The 22,794-nt window shown below is 39.2% G+C and overlaps 1 protein-coding gene and 1 pseudogene across 1 annotated transcript; both read left to right on the forward strand.

Annotated features, from left to right (window-relative positions):
- Positions 1-1,027: 1,027 nt before the first annotated feature.
- Positions 1,028-7,587, forward strand: apol (apolipoprotein L). The gene is made up of 4 exons (XM_075454438.1): positions 1,028-1,304; positions 3,517-4,110; positions 4,194-4,313; positions 5,957-7,587. The coding sequence occupies exons 1-4, from the start codon at positions 1,291-1,293 to the stop codon at positions 6,903-6,905; spliced, it is 1,677 nt and encodes a 558-aa protein (XP_075310553.1). The 5' UTR covers positions 1,028-1,290; the 3' UTR covers positions 6,906-7,587.
- A 5,523-nt stretch (positions 7,588-13,110) lies between these two features.
- On the forward strand, positions 13,111-16,069 carry LOC142371170 (uncharacterized; annotated as a pseudogene).
- The last annotated feature ends 6,725 nt before the right edge of the window (positions 16,070-22,794 follow it).

A 22,794-nucleotide genomic window follows, 5' to 3' on the forward strand; every position in this document is an offset into this window, starting at 1 on the left:
AGGTGCTGAACAGGCAGTATGACGAAGAGGCTGAGGAGGCGGCTGCATTGTCCTCACAGGTACCTTCTGTGCGTGTGACTGAAAGCATCACACACAGCTGACTTTAATGTCACTGTCACACTGCTTTTGTGTACTTTACTGTTATTTTGTTTGCTTTATTTCCCTGACTGTCAGTCTGTCCTCATGCTGCGTGCTATGTATATATTCTTCTTTTTTTAGGTCCTTTTCCCTCTCATGTTTGCTTTTAGCTTTTAATCCTTTCTGATGTCATTTTACACCCCTTCACACCTTCCTCTTATTGTATCGCTTTTTGATCATTTAGCATAATCAGTTTATATCATTTGCTGGGCATGGCTAATTAATTTTTGCAGCTATTTCAACATCAAACAGGTGTGAAGTGTTTGACAGATAAAACGAAATGCTTTCAAACAAAATGGACATAATTATGTTAAGAATTTTTTTTAAATAAAACAGTGTAAAATGTACAGTGAACCGGAAGTAATTAATCACAGTCGCTCAGTTTAATTCAATAAATCCCATGCAGTGGCAGGTCAGAACATATGGCCCCTGTCCTCCATGGGACCACGATGTTTAGACCCCCTGATCGACCAGTGCTGACATCAGATGGTGTTTTTTCTTTTCGCACGCAGTGGGACGCCTCAGTGCAAAAATGCAAAAAAAAAAAACATCTCAAAACATGTTGCAACAAGACACTTCATATCATTTAGTATGAAGGTCAGCAGTTAAAAATCTGGTTGGTCAGTGTTTGCTGTTATTCCGCTATTCAACAAGGGGAAATATGCTTCTTGTATTTCAGTGGGGAGGCATCCCTACAGAAATATAACCAAAGTGAGTATTTCCTACAGCCCCTGAATGCATTTTCAGGAAACAGGCACTGAAAAAATGACAGCGCTTTGCTGCTGACGTCATAATAGATCCGTTGAACGGAGGAAGCTGTGCAGTGATTGGCTGTCTGAGCTGTGGCAGCTCGGCTGATTGGTGTTTGTGGCTTCTGGTTGAGATGTTCAGCACAGCTGATGGAATCTATCAGCAGCCGGTCTGCGCCACCAAACTGCTAAACAAACACAACCTAACTGACTGTGGAGGCATGACTGTGAAAAATGGGTGTGGTGCAGCTGCTCGACGTAAGGAAAGGGAAAAACGAAACTGAACATACTTTGGATAGATTGAGAAACTGTCTCACTGGAAACTCAGACCGAAGTTTCCTTCTTTACTCCTTTCTGTGAAACTTCTCCGGGTAAAGGTGGTCCGCAGCAGCTGAGGAGAGACATGCCTGCAACAAGGTAAAACCTGAACGCGTTCACCTGCTCAGTGAAAGAAAGGTGCCCTGACGACCTGAACTTAAATAAATAACATACTTTCAGACTTTCAGATTTAGCTCTTTTCTCCATCTGCTTTTCCGTCTTTAATCCTTTTGTCTTCGTAGTTATTCCAGGCCAAACAGACGTGAAACATAAAAGGCCAAATGTGTCGAGTATATTGCAATGAATGCAGATTTGTGTGGCAGAACTTTTATTTGGTGGTTGGGTGGTTAGCACCGTCGCCTCACAGGGTTCCGGGTTCGATTCCCGGCCGGTGCCTCTCTGTGTGTTCTCTCCGTGTGCGCGTGGGTTCTCTCCGGGTACCCCAGCTTCCTCTCACCGTCCAAATTCATCCAAATTCATGCATGTTGTCTCTAAATTGTCCCTGGTGAGTGTGAGCGTGTTTGTCTCTGTGTTGTCTCTGTGACTGGCGACCTGTCCAGGGTGTACCTGGTAAAAGCAGTTCTATGATATCTGTTCTGAAGAGATGATATGATTTGTAAAGCAAAGCGGTGTGTGACTAATGCAAAAATTAAAGATGGCTGCGTGGTCTTCATGTGTGATTCTCCACCTGCAACAGTTTGAACCTAAAGCAAAATAAGTTTTTGGCTTGTAAATACTGATCGAGTCTGCTGGCAGGTAAATCTTGGTTCATTGAGACTGAATGTTGTCAGTCAAAATGGCGTTAATGAAATCTCTTTCAGCGTGTTTCAACATCAGATACAGTAAGACAGATACCATCTGCAGCAGGATGCGAAACAGAAAAATGCTGTCATCTTCATGTACCGACCTGTTTTTATAAAAACAAAAAAGGAGGATTGTTTTTAACTTTTAAGGCTCTGCCATGAAGCTGAAATGAAATAATGAACATGATCCAGTTGAGCTCTCTGCAGTGGAGAGTTGTGTGTCCGGGCGGTGAGAAACAGTCTGAGGCTGTAGTTTAAAGTAACTTGCAATGGAGGACTGAGATGGATATGATCTGGAATAGATGGGGAAATATATAAATGGCTTAATCAATATGTTTATAGGATGAGGAATGCTACTGAAATTAAGTTAAACATGTATTTATGCAATAGTAGTTATATAGAGTGTGAAATGAATGATTTTTTTCTGCTTTAATGCATTCATCATTTAAGCTTGTAACTACATTATTCATAAATGTAAGTAAATAAACAGCATTAACACAAATCTGAATGAATACGCTTGAAGATCAAGGCGGAAAAATGAATTTCTGTGCCATAAATTATTTTCTTACTTCATTTTATTGGCATTCATCATTATGTAAATTTATTCATTTAGCTGTTCATATGTTTTTGTATTTACTTCAGATTATAGAAGTTTCCGTCCTCCGTATTTACGGGCGTCCTATTGTCTTAAGTCTCAGAAGTGCCTTTAATGCTATTGTATCTGCATATGCACACATATATACACATATATGCATATGTGTCAGTGTGCAGGACCATGCTACATAAAATGAATTCAATATAGATATCTATGAAAAATCTTAAGTTGATTCTGTATATGAAACAATGACTACATGGCCCCATCTGTTGGAAAGGATGGTGTCAGGACTGAGTTGGTTTTATAGCTGAACAGGTGAGGTTTACTTTATCCAGCAAACTTCCTGTTGGCAGTCTGTAATATCCAGGAACTTGACACCTGACACAGTTTACCTGTGTCAGGTGGGTAAGGATGGTCAGAAAGGCAGGTGGCGTCCACTCTGGATCTGTTTGTGTGACGGCATCAAGAAGAGCATCATGGTTATCTAGGTAGCTGAATCCTTTGCTCTCAGTGGATTCTGAACTTTATTGTTAATTCCGACTGGAAAGGCATTTGTTTAGTTCTTTTTGTTTCCGTTTTTTAGCTGTTTGTCAGAAGTTGTTTTCGTTATGTAAGTAAGTCATTGTATGTGTGTTGTGAGCTGTTGTCTTTCTCCGTTTGTTTGCCTCTAGTCGTGACTGGTGTTGAACTCACACTGGAGATGAAGAGAGGCTTTGTGATTGCTTTTAGTGTTTTCCTGCCACAGCAGAAATACTATTTCTCTCCTCTTAACAGTCATTATGCCAAGTAGTACAGAACACAATACAAAAGCTTCACAGGAGACATCAAAGAATGCCAGATCGTATGTTCTGAACAAGTTTTTCTGCCTTTTTTTTTTTCTTGTCTCACCACTTTGTGATGCTTTGTTTTACAGAGCAGAACTGCAGGACACCCTGCACCGCTACACTTCAGATACCCTCTCCTACATCCACACTGTGAGGGGTTTCTGTGAGATGTTCTCTAAATGGATGCTCTGGAGGGAGACCGAGTTGGAGATGATGATGGACATCAAAGACAGGGTTGATCAACTCAACATCAACATCAGCGAGGTTACCAAGTCAGAGAACAAAGGTAAAGCCTTTTGGGGATATGTGAAGAACATATTCACCCAGCCAACAGCAGACAGCAGGCGAGCAGAGCTGGAGGAGGAGCTGGGTAAGGTGTTAAATGGCACTCTGGAAGGTTTGGAGAAGCTTGACTGCTTCCTGGATGCAGTGGAGAAGCTGGCTGTCACCTCTCTGCATGTCTTCACTGAGAACCAGGTATTATCCCTGCCCGAAGAGATCAGCCACGATTACGTTCAGGCTGTCATCACAGCTGCACGAAACATCTGTCCACTTCTCCTGGAGTTTAAAAGGGAAGCGAAAGCCTTCTTCCTTTCCAAACTTCAGAATGTGGAGGTGCTGGCACATCAGCTGGACAAATACATTCAGACCTCCAAGAACATCTGTGAAAAGATGGAGAAAAGGTAAAACTGATATTAGGTTAAAGAAATAACATGCGTCGTTGCAGAAATGGCATGTCCTGTAAAATGAATTCTGTCTTTCACAGCTGCTTCAGTGACTTTTGCCTGAAGATGACCAGTGAAGCTGTGATAGACCTCAGTGTGGATTTGTCTGAAAATGACATGCAAATAATGTTTGATCACATTAATCAGCTCGATGAAATCAGGTGAGTTTTACCAAGGTATGGGACTGAGAGAAAGTCTTAGTCATTTTGTTAGATTTTGTTACCATGGAGCCAGACTTTAAAAGTGGTCTTGAGCAATAGTCCTGAGGGTCTTTGCTACTTTCTCACTGGTTTTCAGTTCAGTCCCACTTAAGACTGACTTATGAATCATTCAAGCATATAAAAGGCGCCGAACTCAATGCATGAACCAGCAATGTGTTTACACACAACAGACTACTCGGCAAAGAACCGTATTTTCCGGGCAACATCTAAAGAAATGAGTGGTGGTACTGAAAGTGTTTGACTATATGTCTTTGAGTGACCGACACATCAAATTACAGACATCTGCTGGTTTTAAAAAGCAAATCTTGGATGGATTTCCATTCGATACAGATATGCGTGGTTACCAGATGATAAACTACTGACTCAGATGATCACCTGTCTTTTCTTGAAGCAACATTTAGGCCCAATTCAAATCCTTCCCCTTGGCCGTATCCCTCCGTTTTGCAGGGATGTGGTGCCCAACACCCTGTTTGAATGAGCAGTTCACCACTGCTCCTTCATCCCTAAAAGAAAAGGGGCAACATATCCATGGGAAATGTAGGGGAAAGCTATTGGGGCAAGTTGTGGCAATGGGATTTAGAGATTTAAAGGGGAACTCCGGGGCATTTGAAGCGTGTTTCCATTGCTAGAGGTTGTCAAATACTGATACTAGGACACAGAGAGGTCCAGATCTGTGCTCCCTGTGTGGAGATCGCTCTGTCCGCACAGCATGTCATGCGAGGCTAATACGTGGTGGCTAAGGGGCAAGAGCTAACCCTTCCACGTAAAACAACAACTTGCACACTGCAGAAACGTCACACCACTTTATAAACCATCCGACAATAGTCACAAGCCTTACCATCAAAACCATATGCATGGTTCTCACATTACTGGCATGGGGACGTTACAAAACAACTTTATAAACAGCATGTAACTCACCGGCTGGTTGTAGGCGCCCGCATGTGAAAGCCCAAAAGAGTCAATGGACGATACTCCCATATACAAAGCAATTATCTTCTCTAGAAAAACTGCGTTCAAGTATTTAAAACATTACAACAATACATGCCCAGTAATATTCTTGTAATGTTTTAAATACTTGAAAGCAGTTTTTCTAGAGAATATAATTGTTTTGTATATGGGATTATTCTCCATCGACTCTTCTGGGCTTTCACATGCGCGAGCCTACAACCAGCCGGTGAGTTACATGCTGTTTATAAAGTTGTTTTGTAACGTCCCCATGCCAGTAATGTGAGAACCATGCATATGGTTTTGATGGTAAGGCTTGTGACTTTATTGTCGGATGGTTTATAAAGTGGTGTGACGTTTCTGCAGTGTGCAAGTTGTTGTTTTACGTGGAAGGGTTAGCGCTTGCCCCTAGCCACCACGTATTAGCCTCGCATGACATGCTGTGCGGACAGCGCGATCTCCACACAGGGAGCACAGATCTGGACCTCTCTGTGTCCTAGTATCAGTATTTGACAACCTCTAGCAATGGAAACACGCTTCAAATGCCCCGGAGTTCCCCTTTAAGCGAAATGCCTCATCGTATAATCATTGAAATATTGCAGCTATAGAAAAAAAAACGTCCTCTTTTATCCTCTCAGGACGGACCCACACTTCCGGATGGTGTTCTTGTTTCAGGAGGAATCCTGCTCTGATTTCATTAAAGAGTTTGATGAGCGACAACCCAGGATGCTGGAGTTTCTCAACCAGCTGGAGGAGAACGCTGTTCAGCTGGACAGGATGAATAAAGGGGCAAAGATCTCCAGTGTAGCTGGGAGCTCAGTGGGGGCTGTTGGAGGGGTGCTCTCCATTGTTGGTTTGGCACTAATTCCGTTTACAGCAGGAGTGTCTTTGGCTCTGACGATGACCGGTGTTGGGCTGGGAGTTACCAGCGGAGTCAACAGCCTCGTCACCACCGCCACAGAGGTTGGGGTCAACCGTACACACCAAAAGAAAGCCAGTGAAGTCTTCCAAAGCTTCATGGAGGACGTGACGAAACTCCAGGATTGTCTGGAGGAGGTGACCAGACAAACAGTTGCCAGAATGGAAGACGATAACCTAGGTGTGGCTGTGGGAGTAGGCAAGGCGCTTTGTAAAGTTGGCACTGTTGGAAAAGGCATTGATTCACTTGTTGATCTGACTTCGGCTGCTAAGCTGTTAAAAACTGAAGAGGTTGTTGCAAGTGCTGGCAAAGTCATGGCTCAGGAAGGAAAAGCTTTACGCAACATACCCAGGGTGGCTTCGGATATCCCAGATGTTGGTCAAGCAGCAGTTAAAGGGACTCTGTCCGTCTCCAAGTCAGCCAGAGCTGGTTTAATCGCTCTCAATGCTCTCTTCCTCGGCATGGATATCTTCTTCATCTGCAAAGACAGCATCAGTCTGGCCAAAGGAAGCGAGACCGAGGTCTCACAGTTCATCAGAGCCAGAGCTGCACTCTGGAGCTCAGAGATCGACTCGTGGAGAAAGAGCCGTGACTCTCTGGATAAAGGCCTGCAGACATCAGAGAAAAGGGAAGCTGTCCTGGAGACACCATTTTATCTGGATAGTTAGATGGAAAACACACTGAAATCAGATAATAGATGCATTTTTATATATATATATATATATATATATATATATGTATGTATGTGTGTGTGTGTGTGTGTATATATTCATGAATAAATATTTTTAACAAAGCCAATTTTAAAATGTAACTGATCACTAACATGTTGAGTATTTCAAAATTGATAATGCTTTACGAAAAAGCAAGATAAATAGAATCACTGCTTTATGTAAATAACAAAGAAATCATGCTGCAACATAATCTTTCATGTTTTTTTTTTTTTACAGAATCTGATATGAATTTGTCCCTTTTGCACTATGATCGTACAAAGATTAAACATATTACCAAGTACATGCAGTTCTATCATGTGCTGGTATCATATTACTTTCCTTCTGATTTTGCTGCTATTCAAAATCACTGACATCTTCAAGGTACTGCACATTCGTAATTTTTACTTTAGTCGTAACGTTTTATACATTTGATCTTTTTTTGCCAAACACTAAAAACCTGTACTCTATTCTTGTACTATGTGGATCAATAAAGACTTTAAAGATGAGACAACGCTTAACTTTTTACAAAATAGTTCTTTTTTTCAGCAATGATCTGTAGGTGTTTTAAGCATCTGTGGAGCAAACGTCACACTGAACCGGGAAACTTTTGGTTATACGACATCTTCAGTAACAAACTTTAAATTCTTTTGTTATCTGCTTAGTATTTACATTTAAAAGTGAAATATCGAAATAATTTCATGTCAAACCACATAAAATGAACCTATCTTACGAGAAAGGAGTAAGAAATGGGTGAATCTGTCAACCTTTTTTCTGTGAAAAACATAACATTTTAAGAAAGCATCTGCATTTGTATGCATTTCGATGGCATTTCTAGCGAGAACTATGCATCATATTTTCAGAATCTTCGTTCAGAGAATGTAGATGATCTTTCGTTTAGTAATTTCGCCGAAGATTTTGGTATCTCCTTGAAAAAACGTAAGCATATCACGTTTTCTACCGTTGTTAAGGTGGTTGCTATGGACGCTGCTATCTCAACGTCACCGACCAGCGCCGACATTCCCCGTAATTTCTGTTTAAAAAAAAGAAGAAAGAAATATATATATATATACATATATTTGTTTGTTTGTTTGTTTTTTTTTGTTTTTTTATATAGCCACACTATATCTGCGTGGTGCATGCGCCAGTGTCTGAGGCACGGCAACCCGACCACGACAATACAGAGGAATTTAGGCTGACGTGAAGGAACAACGATTCTATTGTGTGTAGTTACAAATGACATAACAGAACTTATGTTGTGTATGCATTCTAATATGCTTTACTCTGTTCATTTTACATTTTTTGGAATATGTATTCACAAAAAGCAAAAGATAATTTTTTGATCAAAGATAATAATATAAGTATATGCACCCTATTTGACTGTTATCAGTCTATTCAATAGACGTTATCAGCACACATCAGTCCTGCTGCGTTTTTTTTTTAAAATCAGGTTGCCAGATCTCGTCTTTTATGTTTAGCTTGCCTGGTAGCTATTGTAGCAGTGTGGTTGTTGACCCAATAGAGGCGGACTGGTCACGTAATGCGTAAAAAATTATGAACATGATTAGGAAAATCATTTCATCTTGATTTCATCCAGGCTGGACAATCAAATGGTCTCAGAACCCACACCTGAAAGGGGCTAACACCAAACACAGGTGAAAATTACACTTTGTTGTAGGACAAAATGAAAGACATTTTTGAAAAGACCTTGACCTGGTGAGTAACATATGTCAGTGTGAAGATTATAAATCAGTCCTGCCTTGAAATATTGACCTCTGAACGTTGACCTCAGTGCAATTTAGAAGGCTTGCTAATCATTAACAGAAGAGGCTACAGATATGGAACCAACTGTTATAGAGAGCTCTTGAACTTCAGCTATGTGACTATACCCATATGAATATGACCACCAAGTGGGGGCGCTATCAAATATGGTAAAAAATCATTTTCACCAATTTCACAATTGCATATTTTAAATCTGATGACATAAATGTGTTTTCCACCCCTTTAAATCTCTCCTTGTACTCTCAATTTAGTATTTACCACTCCAAATTATAAGAAATACGCCCGTTTTTAAAATAAACTACAATTCTTTGTGTCGTGCTATGTATCTGATCCAAATTAGCGCCATATTTGTAGTTCTTCCCAGTTTGCAAAGTAGGGTTTTAAAAACATATATATATATTGAATATATCAAATATCTAGTGCAGCCGAATTAGTAATTATACTTCATCTATATGATTGAGGTTTGAAAAAAGTCAAGATGTTGGTATATGTTAGATATTCTAACTGTTATTGTCGAAATGTGGTTTTGGGTTAGCAGCTTCTTCCGTTTTGCAAAGTAGGGTTGGAAAAACATACATATACTAAATATATCAAATACCAAGTACAGCCGAATTAGTAATTACACTTGATCTCGATGATCAATACAAAGAAAAATTAAATAAATTTACTTCAGATACTTTTAGAGCCGCACCATGTAACATCATACAAAATCAACACGGTACTCGTAGTACTTCCGGTTTGCAAGGGTTATTTATAGTCGCATAAAGACAGATTATATGTGCGTATAATATATTTATGATGAATATATTATGAGAGATACACGTTTGGTCAATAAAGTTGAAAAACAAAAAAAAAGCCCATGCCTGATAACAGGCCTTTTCTCTCTACTGGCTCACTGAAATAATGGCCCACTGATAGAAATGGTTGATAATGTTTTATCAACCATTTCTATGATAAGGTCACTATTGTTATGTGGCTATATCTTTATATATATATATATATATATATATATATATATATATACACATTTTTATTTTTTTTTTAACAGAAATTACGGGGAATGTCAGCGCAGGTCGGTGACGTTGAGATAGCAGCGTCCTAGCAACCACCTTAACAACGGTAGAAAACCGTTGTTAAGGTAATAATGAATTGGATGGGAGAAGAATCTGGAATAAAATGGATTAATATTGAGAAAGAACTGTCGAATGGGTTACTTGGCTCTTTACCTTTCCTTAAAAAAGAGACACAAAAACAATATCTACTCACATTTTGTATTAGAAACACAATAAAGACTTGGAGACAATTATGCCATCATTTAAAAATTCATAGCGAAAGCGTGAAGCTAAGAAAAATGAGATATGACCCAGATTTTAAAGCACAAAAAGATGATAGCATTTTAGACGCTTGGGCAAACACAGGATTGACCGTTTTTGCACAAGTTTTTGATAAAAACATAGTAGTTTCATTTCAAACTCTTGCAGAGAAATATGCTTTACCACAAAAACACTTTTTCAAATATCTACAGGTTAGGAGCTATATTCAACAAAAGGCTGAAAAGGAAACAAATGATGTTTTAATTTTTTTATTAGAAAATAGAAACAAAAGCAGAAAGGGAGGTGGTCTAGCGAAGGCCTACAAAATAATACAAAGAATGACAAAAATAAAGTACAATGCAAAAGAAAAATGGGAGAATGAATTACTTATAAATATTACAGATAGTTCCTGGAGAGAGTCATGGAAAGATAATTTCAAAACAACTCAGTCAAAATGCTGGAAGGAGTTTGGCTGGAAAATTAATCAAAGATTTTTTATGGTGCCTAAACAATGTGCTCATTTCTCAGGAGCTGACATAAATTGTTGGCGAGGATGTGGAGAAGAAGGTACGCATACACATATACTCCTTACATGCTCTTTAATAAAATCATTTTGGGAGGAGGTAAGGCGAGCTATTACATATATTTTTGATCTTAAACAACCTTTAACACCAGTAAACATACTAGGCATCGACTTACCAAATAAGATAAAAAGAATATACCGAAAATTTTTTCATCTCCTAAGACTTACTGCACTAAAGCAAATTACAAGACTATGGAAACAAAGTAAACAACCAGAGGTTCAGCTATGGTATAAAACAATAGAAAGTGTTCTGGAAATGGAAAAAAATATATTAATTTGTAGAAATTGCTCAGAAAAATGGAAGGAAATGTATCCAGACAATATGTGCAATAAAATGCGCTTATATTTTGAAAACAGAACAATAATATAAGCTACCAAATCTTTTATGAAGATGTCCACAAAGTTTAGGTATACCCTTCCACACCAACTCACTATACTGGCACATACATATTATTCAATACAACACCTACACTATACACATACACACATACGGGAACGCCACTAAATATTTTCTTTTTTCTTTTTTTTTTTTTTTTTTTTTTTTTTTATGTCATGTCCCCCCCCCCCCCCCCCCCCCCCCCTTCTCTCTATATATCTCTTACTTTTTCTCTCTCTCTCTGCCCCATTTTTTGTATGCTTATGTGTTTGTCTATGCGTCAACTGTCTAGTGTCATTTGTGTATCTTTGTGGAAAAAAAAAAAAAAAAAAAAAAAAAAGAGTTTATATGGTGGTATGTTGAAATATAAGGGAAAATAACTGTAGTCGTGTATGGACATACACTGTGAACTGGAGAAAGAGGAAAGGGGAGAAAAAAATAAAATAAAATAATTAAAAAAAAAAAATAATAATAATAATAATAATAATAATAATAAAAATAATTATATATATATTTTGTTGATGATGAAATTGTATATGTTGTACAACTATACCAATAAACAAAGTAATAAAAAAACAACGGTAGAAAACGTGATTATCTTACGTTTTTTCAAGGAGATACCAAAATCTTCGGCGAAACTACTAAACGAAAGATCGTCTACATTCTCTGAACGAAGATTCTGAAAATATGATGCATAGTTCTCGCTAGAAATGCCATCGAAATGCATACAAATGCAGATGCTTTCTTAAAATGTTATGTTTTTCACAGAAAAAAGGTTGACAGTCGGCCATTTTCCTTTTTTAGCTGAGGGAAATTTGATAGTCACGTGACCTGGTTGCGAAGCAGTGTAAATGAATAGGCCAAATAAAACATGGTATTGTCACAATTTTGGGGGCCAAATTGTGACAACACCACGTTTTCCCTTGTGGACCAACGTAGCTATTACACGTTTTTCTGTGAGACTGGGTTGCGTATTTACAAGAGTAAATATGATCTGACGTGTAAACTAAAACAAAATCATGTTTTAACACACAGCTCTTTATAGAGAGGTAATTCTGTCTCTGGCGAAGGGAAAATACAGCCGCAGCGGTAAGAAGGTTGCTGGTTTGAGTCCTGGCTGGGGCCTTCCTGTGTGGGGTTTCCATGTTCCTTTGCAATATGGGAGTTCTCTCTTTGTTCTGCTTTCTGAGTTTGTTTCTTGTTTACTTTTGAGTTTAGTGCTTTGTTATTCCTGCCATGGCATTGCTTTTTGATTGACTATAATAAATCCACTGTTTTCTTCACGTTAGTCCTACTTTTGGGTCCAATTTCTTTAAATCCTCAGGCCTTTGATTGTGGCAGTAATACCAAATCTCTCCATATTCACAAGAGTAATTAAGCATCATTTGACATATGTGTAAAATAAAGCATGATTTTTTTTTTAAAACACTGCTTTAAAGTAATGGAATACCAACAAAATCAGACTCAATTAGTATCCCTGCTTAAAATTTGTTAAGAAAGACAAAAACCTCAACATTTTTACAAGAATCTATCCGAATTATGTGCAGAATAAAGCATGTGATGTTTGAAAAATAAAATTGCACATCATAGAGAAAGGACATAAATGATGTCAGACTGTAACTTTTCAAACTGACCACATTTCCTACATCAGGATGTGTTCCCTCTGCATTAACAGGCGAGAAGAAGAATTTATTTATTGTGAGGGAAGAAGTGGTTTTAAGACAAAAATCAAGATAATACCTTAAAACATGTGTAAAAATTATCTCACTCTACAATTCAAGATTTTATCTTGAAATTCTAATTCTTACAACATATCAGCTGAAAAAGAAATAAACGACACATGATTAGGAACAAGGCTGATATATTTAGCCAGGACAAAATGTATCTGTATGAGAACACTTTTCCCCATTAAGTCTGCGTTCAAAGTGAAAACTACTTCATCTATTCTAAAAGTGTTGTGTACCTACGTCACATTATCACAGCGTTTTAAATCTGCTTTCATGTTCTTAAAAAGAAAAGGCTGTGCCGCTGTGGAAAACCAGCCCTGGCTTGCACACTTCCCGAGGTTGGGCCGTGGTTCGGGCGCAGTATGTCGGGAACGACTTTTCAGCGAGCGCGCGCATCTTCCGCCGCGTTGACGCGTCTCGACAAAAGACTTACATTTCTAAACTTGCTACTACTTAGAGGCAGAAACCGCAAAGACATGTCAAAGTAAGTGAAATTGTTATGTTTTAGATTAATTTTAAAGGCTAACTAGACTGCTCGTGGACATCAGTTTTGGCACACATGGAACTTATTTTGCGTTTTAATGGCACAATTATGTAAAACCAGAACACAGACCTCGACACAGCACAAGAGGAGAAAGGCTTGACTATCATAACACCAATTACTGCCACACCTTCACACAATCTATTTACATGGCATTTTGAAGCATTTTGAAAGGGAGAAATTGAGCGGTATGAGGAAGTTGTTGGAAAGTAGAGGGCAACCAAATATGTGAAAACGAAAGTAAGATGTTTTTTTATTTTTCAGAAGGAAGAAAGGAGCACCGAACGTGAAGCTTTAATTTGTACTGATCTAACTAGTTTTTTTTTTTTTTTTTTTAAGTTTTATATTAATTCAATATGTTGCATTGTGACTTTATTTTGTTATCGGTATATAATAAGTTCTAATTGTTAAATTGCTTGTTAGATAGAGGGCAGTCTAAGAAGCTTGCTGGCTCAGGAGGAGCACATAGATTATGTTAATGTGCACCGAAAACTAAATCCTAAAGTTGATTAGTTGAACAGTAAACAAGCAGGTGCCGGCCAACTGACCAGATGTAGTGACAGGCAAAGACAGAGAACAGCAGTTGTGATAGATGTAGCAAGTCAGACATGGAGTTGAAATCCAAAGTGGTCCCAGTGGTAATAAGGGGCTGTGAGTTCAGTCGATGTCAAGTACAATATCTGAGGTCTCTGTCCAGAAGACACCAGTCCCAGAAACTGATAAGATATTGAGCAGAACTTGATTTGTCTGGACAAAAAGATTTTGACAATTTTATTTGTGTTACAGAGAAAGGTTTCGGACGACAATGTGCACATACGTTACAGAGACTTTTGGCCACATCAACACGGTGAGAGAATTCTGTGAAATGTTCCCTACGTGGAAGAAGGAAAGGAAGAGGGAGTTGGGAGAGCTCAAAAAAAGGCCGCGTGAGAAGAAGCTGGCTAAAGTGTTGAGGGGCACTCTGGGAGGTTTGGAGGAACTCGACTGCTTCCTGGCTGCAGTGGAGAAACTGGCGGTCACCTCACTGCATGTATTCAAGGAGAACCAGGTGTTAGACCTGTCCAAAGAAATCAACCTTGAGCATGTTCAGGTTGTTATAATTGTTTCACAAGTCCTCTGTCCTCTCCTCCTGGAGTTTAAAAGAGATGCAAAAGCCTTCTTCCTTCCCAAACCTCAGAATGTGGAGGTGCTGGCACATCAGCTGGACAGATATATACAGACCACCAAGAACATCTTTAAAAAGTTTGAGAAAAGGTAAAACTGACCAACAAAATGTTTTGTTTTCACTGAAATGCGAAAGAAACTATTGTTTTTATTTCCAGTAAAAAAAATTGTCCAATCCGTGTCATTAACAGAAAAATCCGAGATTTATGCCAGAAGATGAACAAAGAAGTTCTGGTAAACCTAAACATGAGTTTACCCGAAGGAGATGTACAAAAGATGCTTTGCCACCTTCAGCAGCTTGATGAAATCAGGTGGGAATCTCTTTTTGGGTCATTATTAAAACATCCCAAACAGGACGCTGTCAGATAAGCTCTTTTTAAAAGATATTTTGAAATATGAGGCTGTTCTATGGAAGTTGGCTTAGATTTGATCTTTAAATCTGCCATCTTTATTATCAGGAACAACCAGCACTTCCGGATGGTGTTCTTGTTCCAAAAGGTGTCCTGTTCAAGCTTTATCAACGACTTCAAGGAGCGAGAGCCCAAAATGCTTCAGTTTCTGAGTGAGATGGAGGAGTGTGCCATTCAGCTAGTCAAGATGAAAAAGGGGGCACTGATTTCCAGTGTGACAGGCAGCTCGGTGGGAGTAGTTGGAGGTGCTCTGTCCATTGCTGGTTTGGCCTTAATTCCATTCACAGCAGGATTGTCTTTGGGTCTGACAATAGGTGGTACAGCGGCAGGAATCACCAGCGGAGTCAACAGTGCTGTCACCACATTCACAGAGATTGGGGTTAATAGAAAATAAAAAAACAAAGTCAATAAAGTCATCAAGAATTTAATGAATGAAATGCAGAATCTCCAAAAGTCTCTGGAGCAGGTGATCAGTCAACCAGTTACTCAGATAGAGGAGAGTTATTTCTTTTCCACGTGCATGGGGGTCAAAAATGTTTTATCAGTTGCATGGAACTTCCGTTCACTTGCCAAAGATGTTTCTGATGTCAAGTTGATCAAAAATGGGAAAACGATCATACGTGCAGGAAAAGTGGTGGCAAAAGAAGGAAAAGCATTGCACGCAGTATCTGAGGTGGCCACAGATGTGACCGATGTTGGTCAAGCAGCATTTAAAGGGACTCTGTCCGTCTCCAAGTCAGCCAGAGTTGGTTTAATCGCCCTCAATGCTCTCTTCGTCGGCATGGATATCTTCACCATCTGTAAAGACAGCATCAGTCTGGCCAAAGGAAGCGAGACCGAGGTCTCACAGTCCATCAGAGCCAGAGCTGCACTCTGGAGCTCAGAGATCGACTCGTGGAGGAAGATCCGTGACTCTGAATGAAGGCCTGCAGACATCAGAGAAAAGGGAAGCTGTCCTGGAGACACCATTTTATCTGGATAGTTAGATGGAAAAACACACTGAAATCAGATAATAGATGCATTTTAAGTGGTTGAACCACAAATACAAATTCGCCTCAGTTTAGTGCTTTCTCTTCAACTTTGAGAATCAAAATGTAGCTTTCAACTATTGACTGTAAATCTCCTGATTTTTATACACACACATATATATACATACATACACATATAAAGATTAAACATATTACCAAGTACATGCAGTTCTATCATTTTAAAACTATGGGATTTGTAGAAGGACATGTCATCAGCTTCGCCCTTTCCGTTTCTACATTTCGATACGGAAAGGGCGAAGCTGATGACATGTCCTTCTACAAATCCCGTAGTTTTAAAATGGCGGAGCGACATGGAGACATTCATTGGGGTGTAACACTGTTATGTACATTCGCATGCTGAATATAAAGAATATAAGAACACTGCACTTTTGTGATGGAGGTAATTAATAACGATTGAGGTAATACTTGTGAATGATAAGACTCAAATTTGTTAATAGACAACGTGAAATATTACACATTATAGCTTTAAAACCTGTGTAAAAATGATCTCACTCTACAATTCAAGATTTCATCTTGAAATTCTAATTCTTACAACATATCAGCTGAAAAAGAAATAAACGACATATGATTAGGAACAAGGCTGATATATTTAGCCAGGACAAAATGCGTTTTAGATCTGCTTCATGTTCTTAATTGGTTGTAGATCACCTGCAGGGCAAGTTGGGGTGGTAGGGAAATTGATTCAAATAGTGTTTGCACATTCACCCTATTGTACTCTGATTACCATCCTTAAAGGTATGCATGCAGCCCCCAACCTTCACCTACACACCTTTAAGGATGATAATCAGAGAGTACAATAGGCTGAATGTGCAAACACTTTATATTGTAATCAGTTACCTTATCACCCCAATTTGATACTTGGAGATGGAAATGTTCAGGAGTTGTGGTGTGTGGGTACCTGCTAGTACCTGCTTCAGAGGTGGGTCTCTCTGGGTGGGTCTAGTCGGGCCCAGCCGACACTAAAACGTCACGTGATCAGTGCTGTCCACTGATTGGTCAGGTGAGATTACGTCATACACGCGACGAAGCTCGGAGAGCTTTAAATAATCACCCGCCATGTATGAAAACACACCTGCGAGAGCAACAGATAAGTACTACCTGAGAGAATAAACAGAATTGCGAAGATGGAAGACCAGAGAAGAAAACTGGACGGAGCGACACGAAATCAGAAGGCGTTCCAGGAGGACCACAACAGCCGAAGTGGGTCAAACCGTGGATGGAGTGGCGTGGATACGGCGGCGTCTTTGTTGGAGGCGATGGAAAATGGTAAGTGTTGTTCTTATCCCCTTGGTGCAACGCTTATATCTTAACAAATGCATGTTTTATATCGTAACAAATACATGTTCAGTCTTTAACTTGTGTAAGTTGTTCTGAGTGAGCTAGCAAACAACGCTGTTTTGGGAGGCTAGCACAGTGTCTCACCTATGCGGTTTACGTGTATGCGTTTCGTATGTTCACACTTTTTAGTTTTTTCCCCCTCAAGACTCGGATTGTGCAACCGATGAGTGTTCGGTTGCTGAGGCATCTCCTGCTACCACTCCACGTTCTGGTAAGAATAAAGATATGGCACACCATGTGGCTTCTATCTAAAAGTCTTTCTGTACTATATTTTCGCCACTTTGGTCAACTACCTCTCATTTATATTTTCCTTCATTTTGTTTAGGCAAGAGAAAAAGGAGCCTGTTTCAGGAAAATGTCCTGCGTGACATGATGGTAGCTGACGAGAGGAACCAGGAGAGGATGCTGGCCCAGCGTGAACGCCACCTCCAGTTGTTTCTGGAGGACAGACGAGAAGCAAGGAGGCAAAAACGGGAAGCAAGGAAGCAAGAAAGGCAGGAAGAAGCTGCTGATGCTGCTGCTGCTACTGCTGCTGCTGCTGCCGCAGCCTTCAACCAAGGCATTCTGGGAGTGCTGGGCCAGCTTGTACAGGCAATCGCAGGCCGGAATGCAGCTCAACCACCCCAGTAGTAACTGGAGTACTTTTTCTGTTTACTTTGGACTGTCTTTTTATAATAAAGAGGTTGGTTTAACTAAACAATATGAATTGTCAACTGCATTACACTATGGGATTGTATTTAGCTATAGCAAAGAATATCACAGTTGCTTTATTCAGAGCTTAAAGCTATGGTAGGTAATCCTAGAGAGCTAGCAAGAGAGCTAGCAAGATTCGAAAGTGTCCACTCCTCTAAGCTCCACCCCCCCCCTCCCCATTCCGTCAGTGCTTCATCCAAAGCCGGTGGAACCGCATGCGCACATGGAGCAGGGAGCCGGCAGAGGGGGGAGTAGGCAGAAAGCAGAGGCATCTGATTGGTTTTTTGTAGGCGTCCAATCCGAGATCAGCGGGACGCTGATCTCGGATTGGTCAGCTTTTTCTCAGTCCTGCAGCTGCCACAGAGGTCTGATTATTTTCGTCCCTTTTTCTAAATACATGTTGTATAGATTTCTCTCAGGATAGACGGACCATTTCACCCAGTATTACAAAATGTGTTTCTGAACAGGATTACCTACCATGTCTTTAAGTGTAGGCTACAAACATAATGTTTGTAATGTAGGCCATATCAAAATACAGGTGACAGTGCAGAAACCGCAAAGACATGTCAAAGTTGTTATGTTTTAGATTAATTTTAAAGGCTAACATGGACAGCGTGCTCGTGGACATCAGTTTTGGCACACATGGGTCATGGAACTTATTTTGTGTTTTAATGGCACAATTATGTATAACCAGAACAAGAGGAGAAAGGCTTGACTATCATAACACCAATTACTGCCTCACACCTTCACACAATCTATTTACATGGCAATTTGAAGCATTTTTAAAGGGAGAAATTGAGTGGTATGAGGAAGTTGTTGGAAAGTAGAAGGCAACCAAATATGTGAAAACAAAAGTTAGATGTTTTTTATTTTTCAGAAGGAAAAAAAGAGCACCGAATTGGTTAATACAAATAAAGAATACAACTATGGGTTTTGTAGTCCTCGAATGTCACAAGCAGCATAATGTTTTTTTAAAAAGCTTTAAATCTCTTGATTTAAGAAGTTAAGTTTTTTTTTCTTTGCCCCTGGATTTTGTGTATGTGTATATATATATATATTGTTCTGTTTTAATTCAAATATTTGTTCTATTTTGCTTAAACATGAGCCCATTCTACATGATTTGTAGAATGCTGTTAACAAAGCATCTAGCTGAGTTAAGCAAAATAAACTGATCTCTTCAGTCCCCAGACGTTCAGCCTGAAAACCACAAGCCAAGTTAAAGCTGCAGTCTGCAACTCTTTTTCAAGCATAATGCCTGGAACTGTCCGGGGATTCTGAAAGTAGTACATTAAATACCCCAATACAAAAAAAAAAAGAGTTCTCTAGGTCCCCTATATGTCCCGCTAGGTCCCTCCAAAGCCAGCAGGTTTGTTTACAAAATTGCAGACCGGACCGGTGTAAGGTAACCAATCAGGTTACGAGCTGGGCTCTGCTGCCTGTCAATCACCGATTGTGCACGCGCGATACAAGGTAGGCTCGTCCCCACGCTTATTTATCTGGACTATTGAACTTCATTACGGGCTTGTCTACTTACTGTGTCTTCCATGATCGCAAATGACAGGTGAGTTGATGAAAGAGGAGTCGTGTAGGCGCATCTGGCGTGCACGTCCACGTGCACGAGTTCTCATGTGTTTTGATGGGGCGGGACAGGAAGTTGAATAACTTTTTATTTTTCGGTTAAAAAAATAAGCATTTCTTGCATTTTGCGACTACGGAGGTCACCGTTTTCAACTTCAAGCGTTCTGATAGATCATGTAAACTCTTAAACTGCCAAAACGTAGGACTTTACGTATGACAACAACAAATCCTGCAGACTGCAGCTTTAACTTCCACGCTCAGAGAGCTCTGAGGTACCTCCAGTGCTGAGTTAGGGTAACAGCGCCCTCCTGTGGTGGCCTCTCAGCAGCACTTTGGACTGTAGTCTTTATTTTCCCAGTATGTTTCTTGTTGTGACTTGAATGTAAAGATAACTATAACTACATGTTAACCTTGGGTATGTGTTTTTGTTTTTATTATATTGACTTGTTAAACTTTATCAAGTAAATCAAATCAAAATGATAACACATCATTCAGCTTTTAGCGTTTAGAAGTGCAGTGACCTAATATGGCCACAAGAGGGGGCAATTATTTGCATGAATGTTCAGCTTGGGAAAAGCCAATTTTATTTTATTTAGTTTTTTTTGGTTGTTGTACAGAATATTTATGTCGAGGAAGAGTTGACATTTAATCTGGCAAAGGGATTATCATAAAATTCCCTCAATGCCTTATTGATTTTGACAAAATTATTGCAGAATTTACAACAGCACAACAGAGGTAGTGGACGTACTTGTGTGTGAACTACAAGCATATAATTAAGCACTTTGTAGAGCCACCTGAGAATGAAAAGCTTTATTTAAGAGCAGACCATTTCCAAGGACAGCTGTGTTGTTGTGCTGCAGTGTTTTAATGATTTCCAGGTTCCCCAAATTGCTGACATTCTTTTTCTATGAAGCATAACAGGAAGTACTATATATATATGTATATATATATATATATGTATATATGTATATATATATATATATATATGTATATATATATATACATATATATATACATATATATATACATATACATATACATATATATACATATATATATATATATGTATATATATATATGTATATATATGTAGCGCCATAAATTTCACTCATTTCATTATTAGGCATTAAACGCAGCAGCCGGCACATGAAAGATGTCATCCAAAAAAAAAAAAAAAAATCAGGCTCTCAGAAAAGAAAAGAAAGGCAAGAGAGACAAAATGAAGGAAAGCAACTGCTTACTGATTTCTTTCCCAAGAAAGGTGAGCCCAAATGTCAAAATTACAGCCTACTGTAACTGATTATCCCATTCACATTCCGTTGCATACCACTGTGATACCAGCCATGGCCGTAGCCAGCTATGAGGAAAGCGAGGTCTGGACCTCGGTAGTTTTCAGGGATTTTTTATTTATTTATTTTTTTAATCTCGGTTTTCGCATACACGTTTCAATTGACGTTTGTGTTTACATCACTTTCGTGCATGTGTGACTGCGTGGTACCATTTGAAAGGTCTGTTTCTGCCCTTTCCAATGGTGTGTATAACACGTGTGTGCGCTCCGTAGTCGGTGAAGTACCGTCAACATAGTAGCTGCATACCAGTAATCAGTAATAGAAAAATTAGAGAATTTGACGAACGATTTCCTCTGCCACTCTGCAGTGCAGCGGCGATTGCTATATACTGACGGAAAGCTCAGCTCGAGCTCTTTTATAATGATATGATTGTTATATCGATGTCATGTATGGTTCGTGAATAAAGAAGACAGCACCTTGTTATAGCAATGCACATTTATGCAGGCTGGAGACAATTTTTCACATCTAATTTAGTACTGAATTCAATATAGCCCATAAATCTTTATAGGTTGTTTAGCAACAGCTATAGCCTACAATATGCATTTATCCATCTATATTTAACTCTATTTTTTATATTGGTTAGTTAGCCTTACTCTATGCCTGGCCAAATGGCCTTTGCTTGTACCAAACAATATAGGCTTGCATTGGGAAATAATCAGGTTCTTTTTAGCTATGGGTTCTTCTTACATTATAATGGTTTATTTTGCTACTAGCCTCAATGTGCAACACTGCTATATATTAAAAACTATATAATTAAAATATATATATATATATATATATATATATATATATATATATATAGTAAAAATTTCAGTGCGCGCTATGTGCGCGCATCATGGACCCCGCCTATTCCTAAATCCTGGCTACGGCCCTGATAGCAGCCGAAGTCAAATAATTAAAAAATAATCTCTCATTTTGTTGGCTACCACATAATTGTGAAATAGAAGCCATATTTGTCTTAAATGTATTTATTTTCATAATAACTATTAGCCTATACAAGTGTCCCAAAAGCCTAACATAGGGTTGATGTTGGTTCAAATATGCATGGTAGTGGTTGTTCCTGGGGCCCCAAATTTGGTGCTACGCCCCTGGTAGCAGGTGTCTTAATGAATTTACATTTCCGCCTCATATTGTAGGTCACTGTTTTGTTCACACTGAAGAAAACATGAACTCTTCTTCCATGACTATTAGCTCATTGAAAAAAAAAAACTTTTGATGACAACAGAAGGAATTGGTTTGTGAGGGGAATCTTAGTCTTAGTCTTAGCTTGGGTTCCAGAGTGAAGGCTATAGGTGCTGAACAGGCAGTATGACGAAGAGGCTGAGGAGGCGGCTGCATTGTCCTCACAGGTACCTTCTGTGCGTGTGACTGAAAGCATCACACACAGCTGACTTTAATGTCACTGTCACACTGCTTTTGTGTACTTTACTGTTATTTTGTTTGCTTTATTTCCCTGACTGTCAGTCTGTCCTCATGCTGCATGCTATGTATATATTCTTCTTTTTTTAGGTCCTTTTCCCTCTCATGTTTGCTTTTAGCTTTTAATCCTTTCTGATGTCATTTTACACCCCTTCACACCTTCCTCTTATTGTATCGCTTTTTGATCATTTAGCATAATCAGTTTATATCATTTGCTGGGCATGGCTAATTAATTTTTGCAGCTATTTCAACATCAAACAGGTGTGAAGTGTTTGACAGATAAAACGAAATGCTTTCAAACAAAATGTACATAATTATGTTAAGAATTTTTTTTAAATAAAACAGTGTAAAATGTACAGTGAACCGGAAGTAATTAATCACAGTCGCTCAGTTTAATTCAATAAATCCCATGCAGTGGCAGGTCAGAACATATGGCCCCTGTCCTCCATGGGACCACGATGTTTAGACCCCCTGATCGACCAGTGCTGACATCAGATGGTGTTTTTTCTTTTCGCACGCAGTGGGACG

The sequence above is a fragment of the Odontesthes bonariensis genome, chromosome 21 (assembly GCF_027942865.1).
Source record: "Odontesthes bonariensis isolate fOdoBon6 chromosome 21, fOdoBon6.hap1, whole genome shotgun sequence".
Lineage (NCBI taxonomy): Eukaryota > Metazoa > Chordata > Actinopteri > Atheriniformes > Atherinopsidae > Odontesthes > Odontesthes bonariensis.

Coding starts and splice junctions, on each gene's coding strand:
- apol (XM_075454438.1), top strand. Junction 4,111..4,193: donor TGTGAAAAGATGGAGAAAAG/GTAAAACTGATA, acceptor TGTCTTTCACAG/CTGCTTCAGTGACTTTTGCC. Junction 4,314..5,956: donor AATCAGCTCGATGAAATCAG/GTGAGTTTTACC, acceptor TTATCCTCTCAG/GACGGACCCACACTTCCGGA.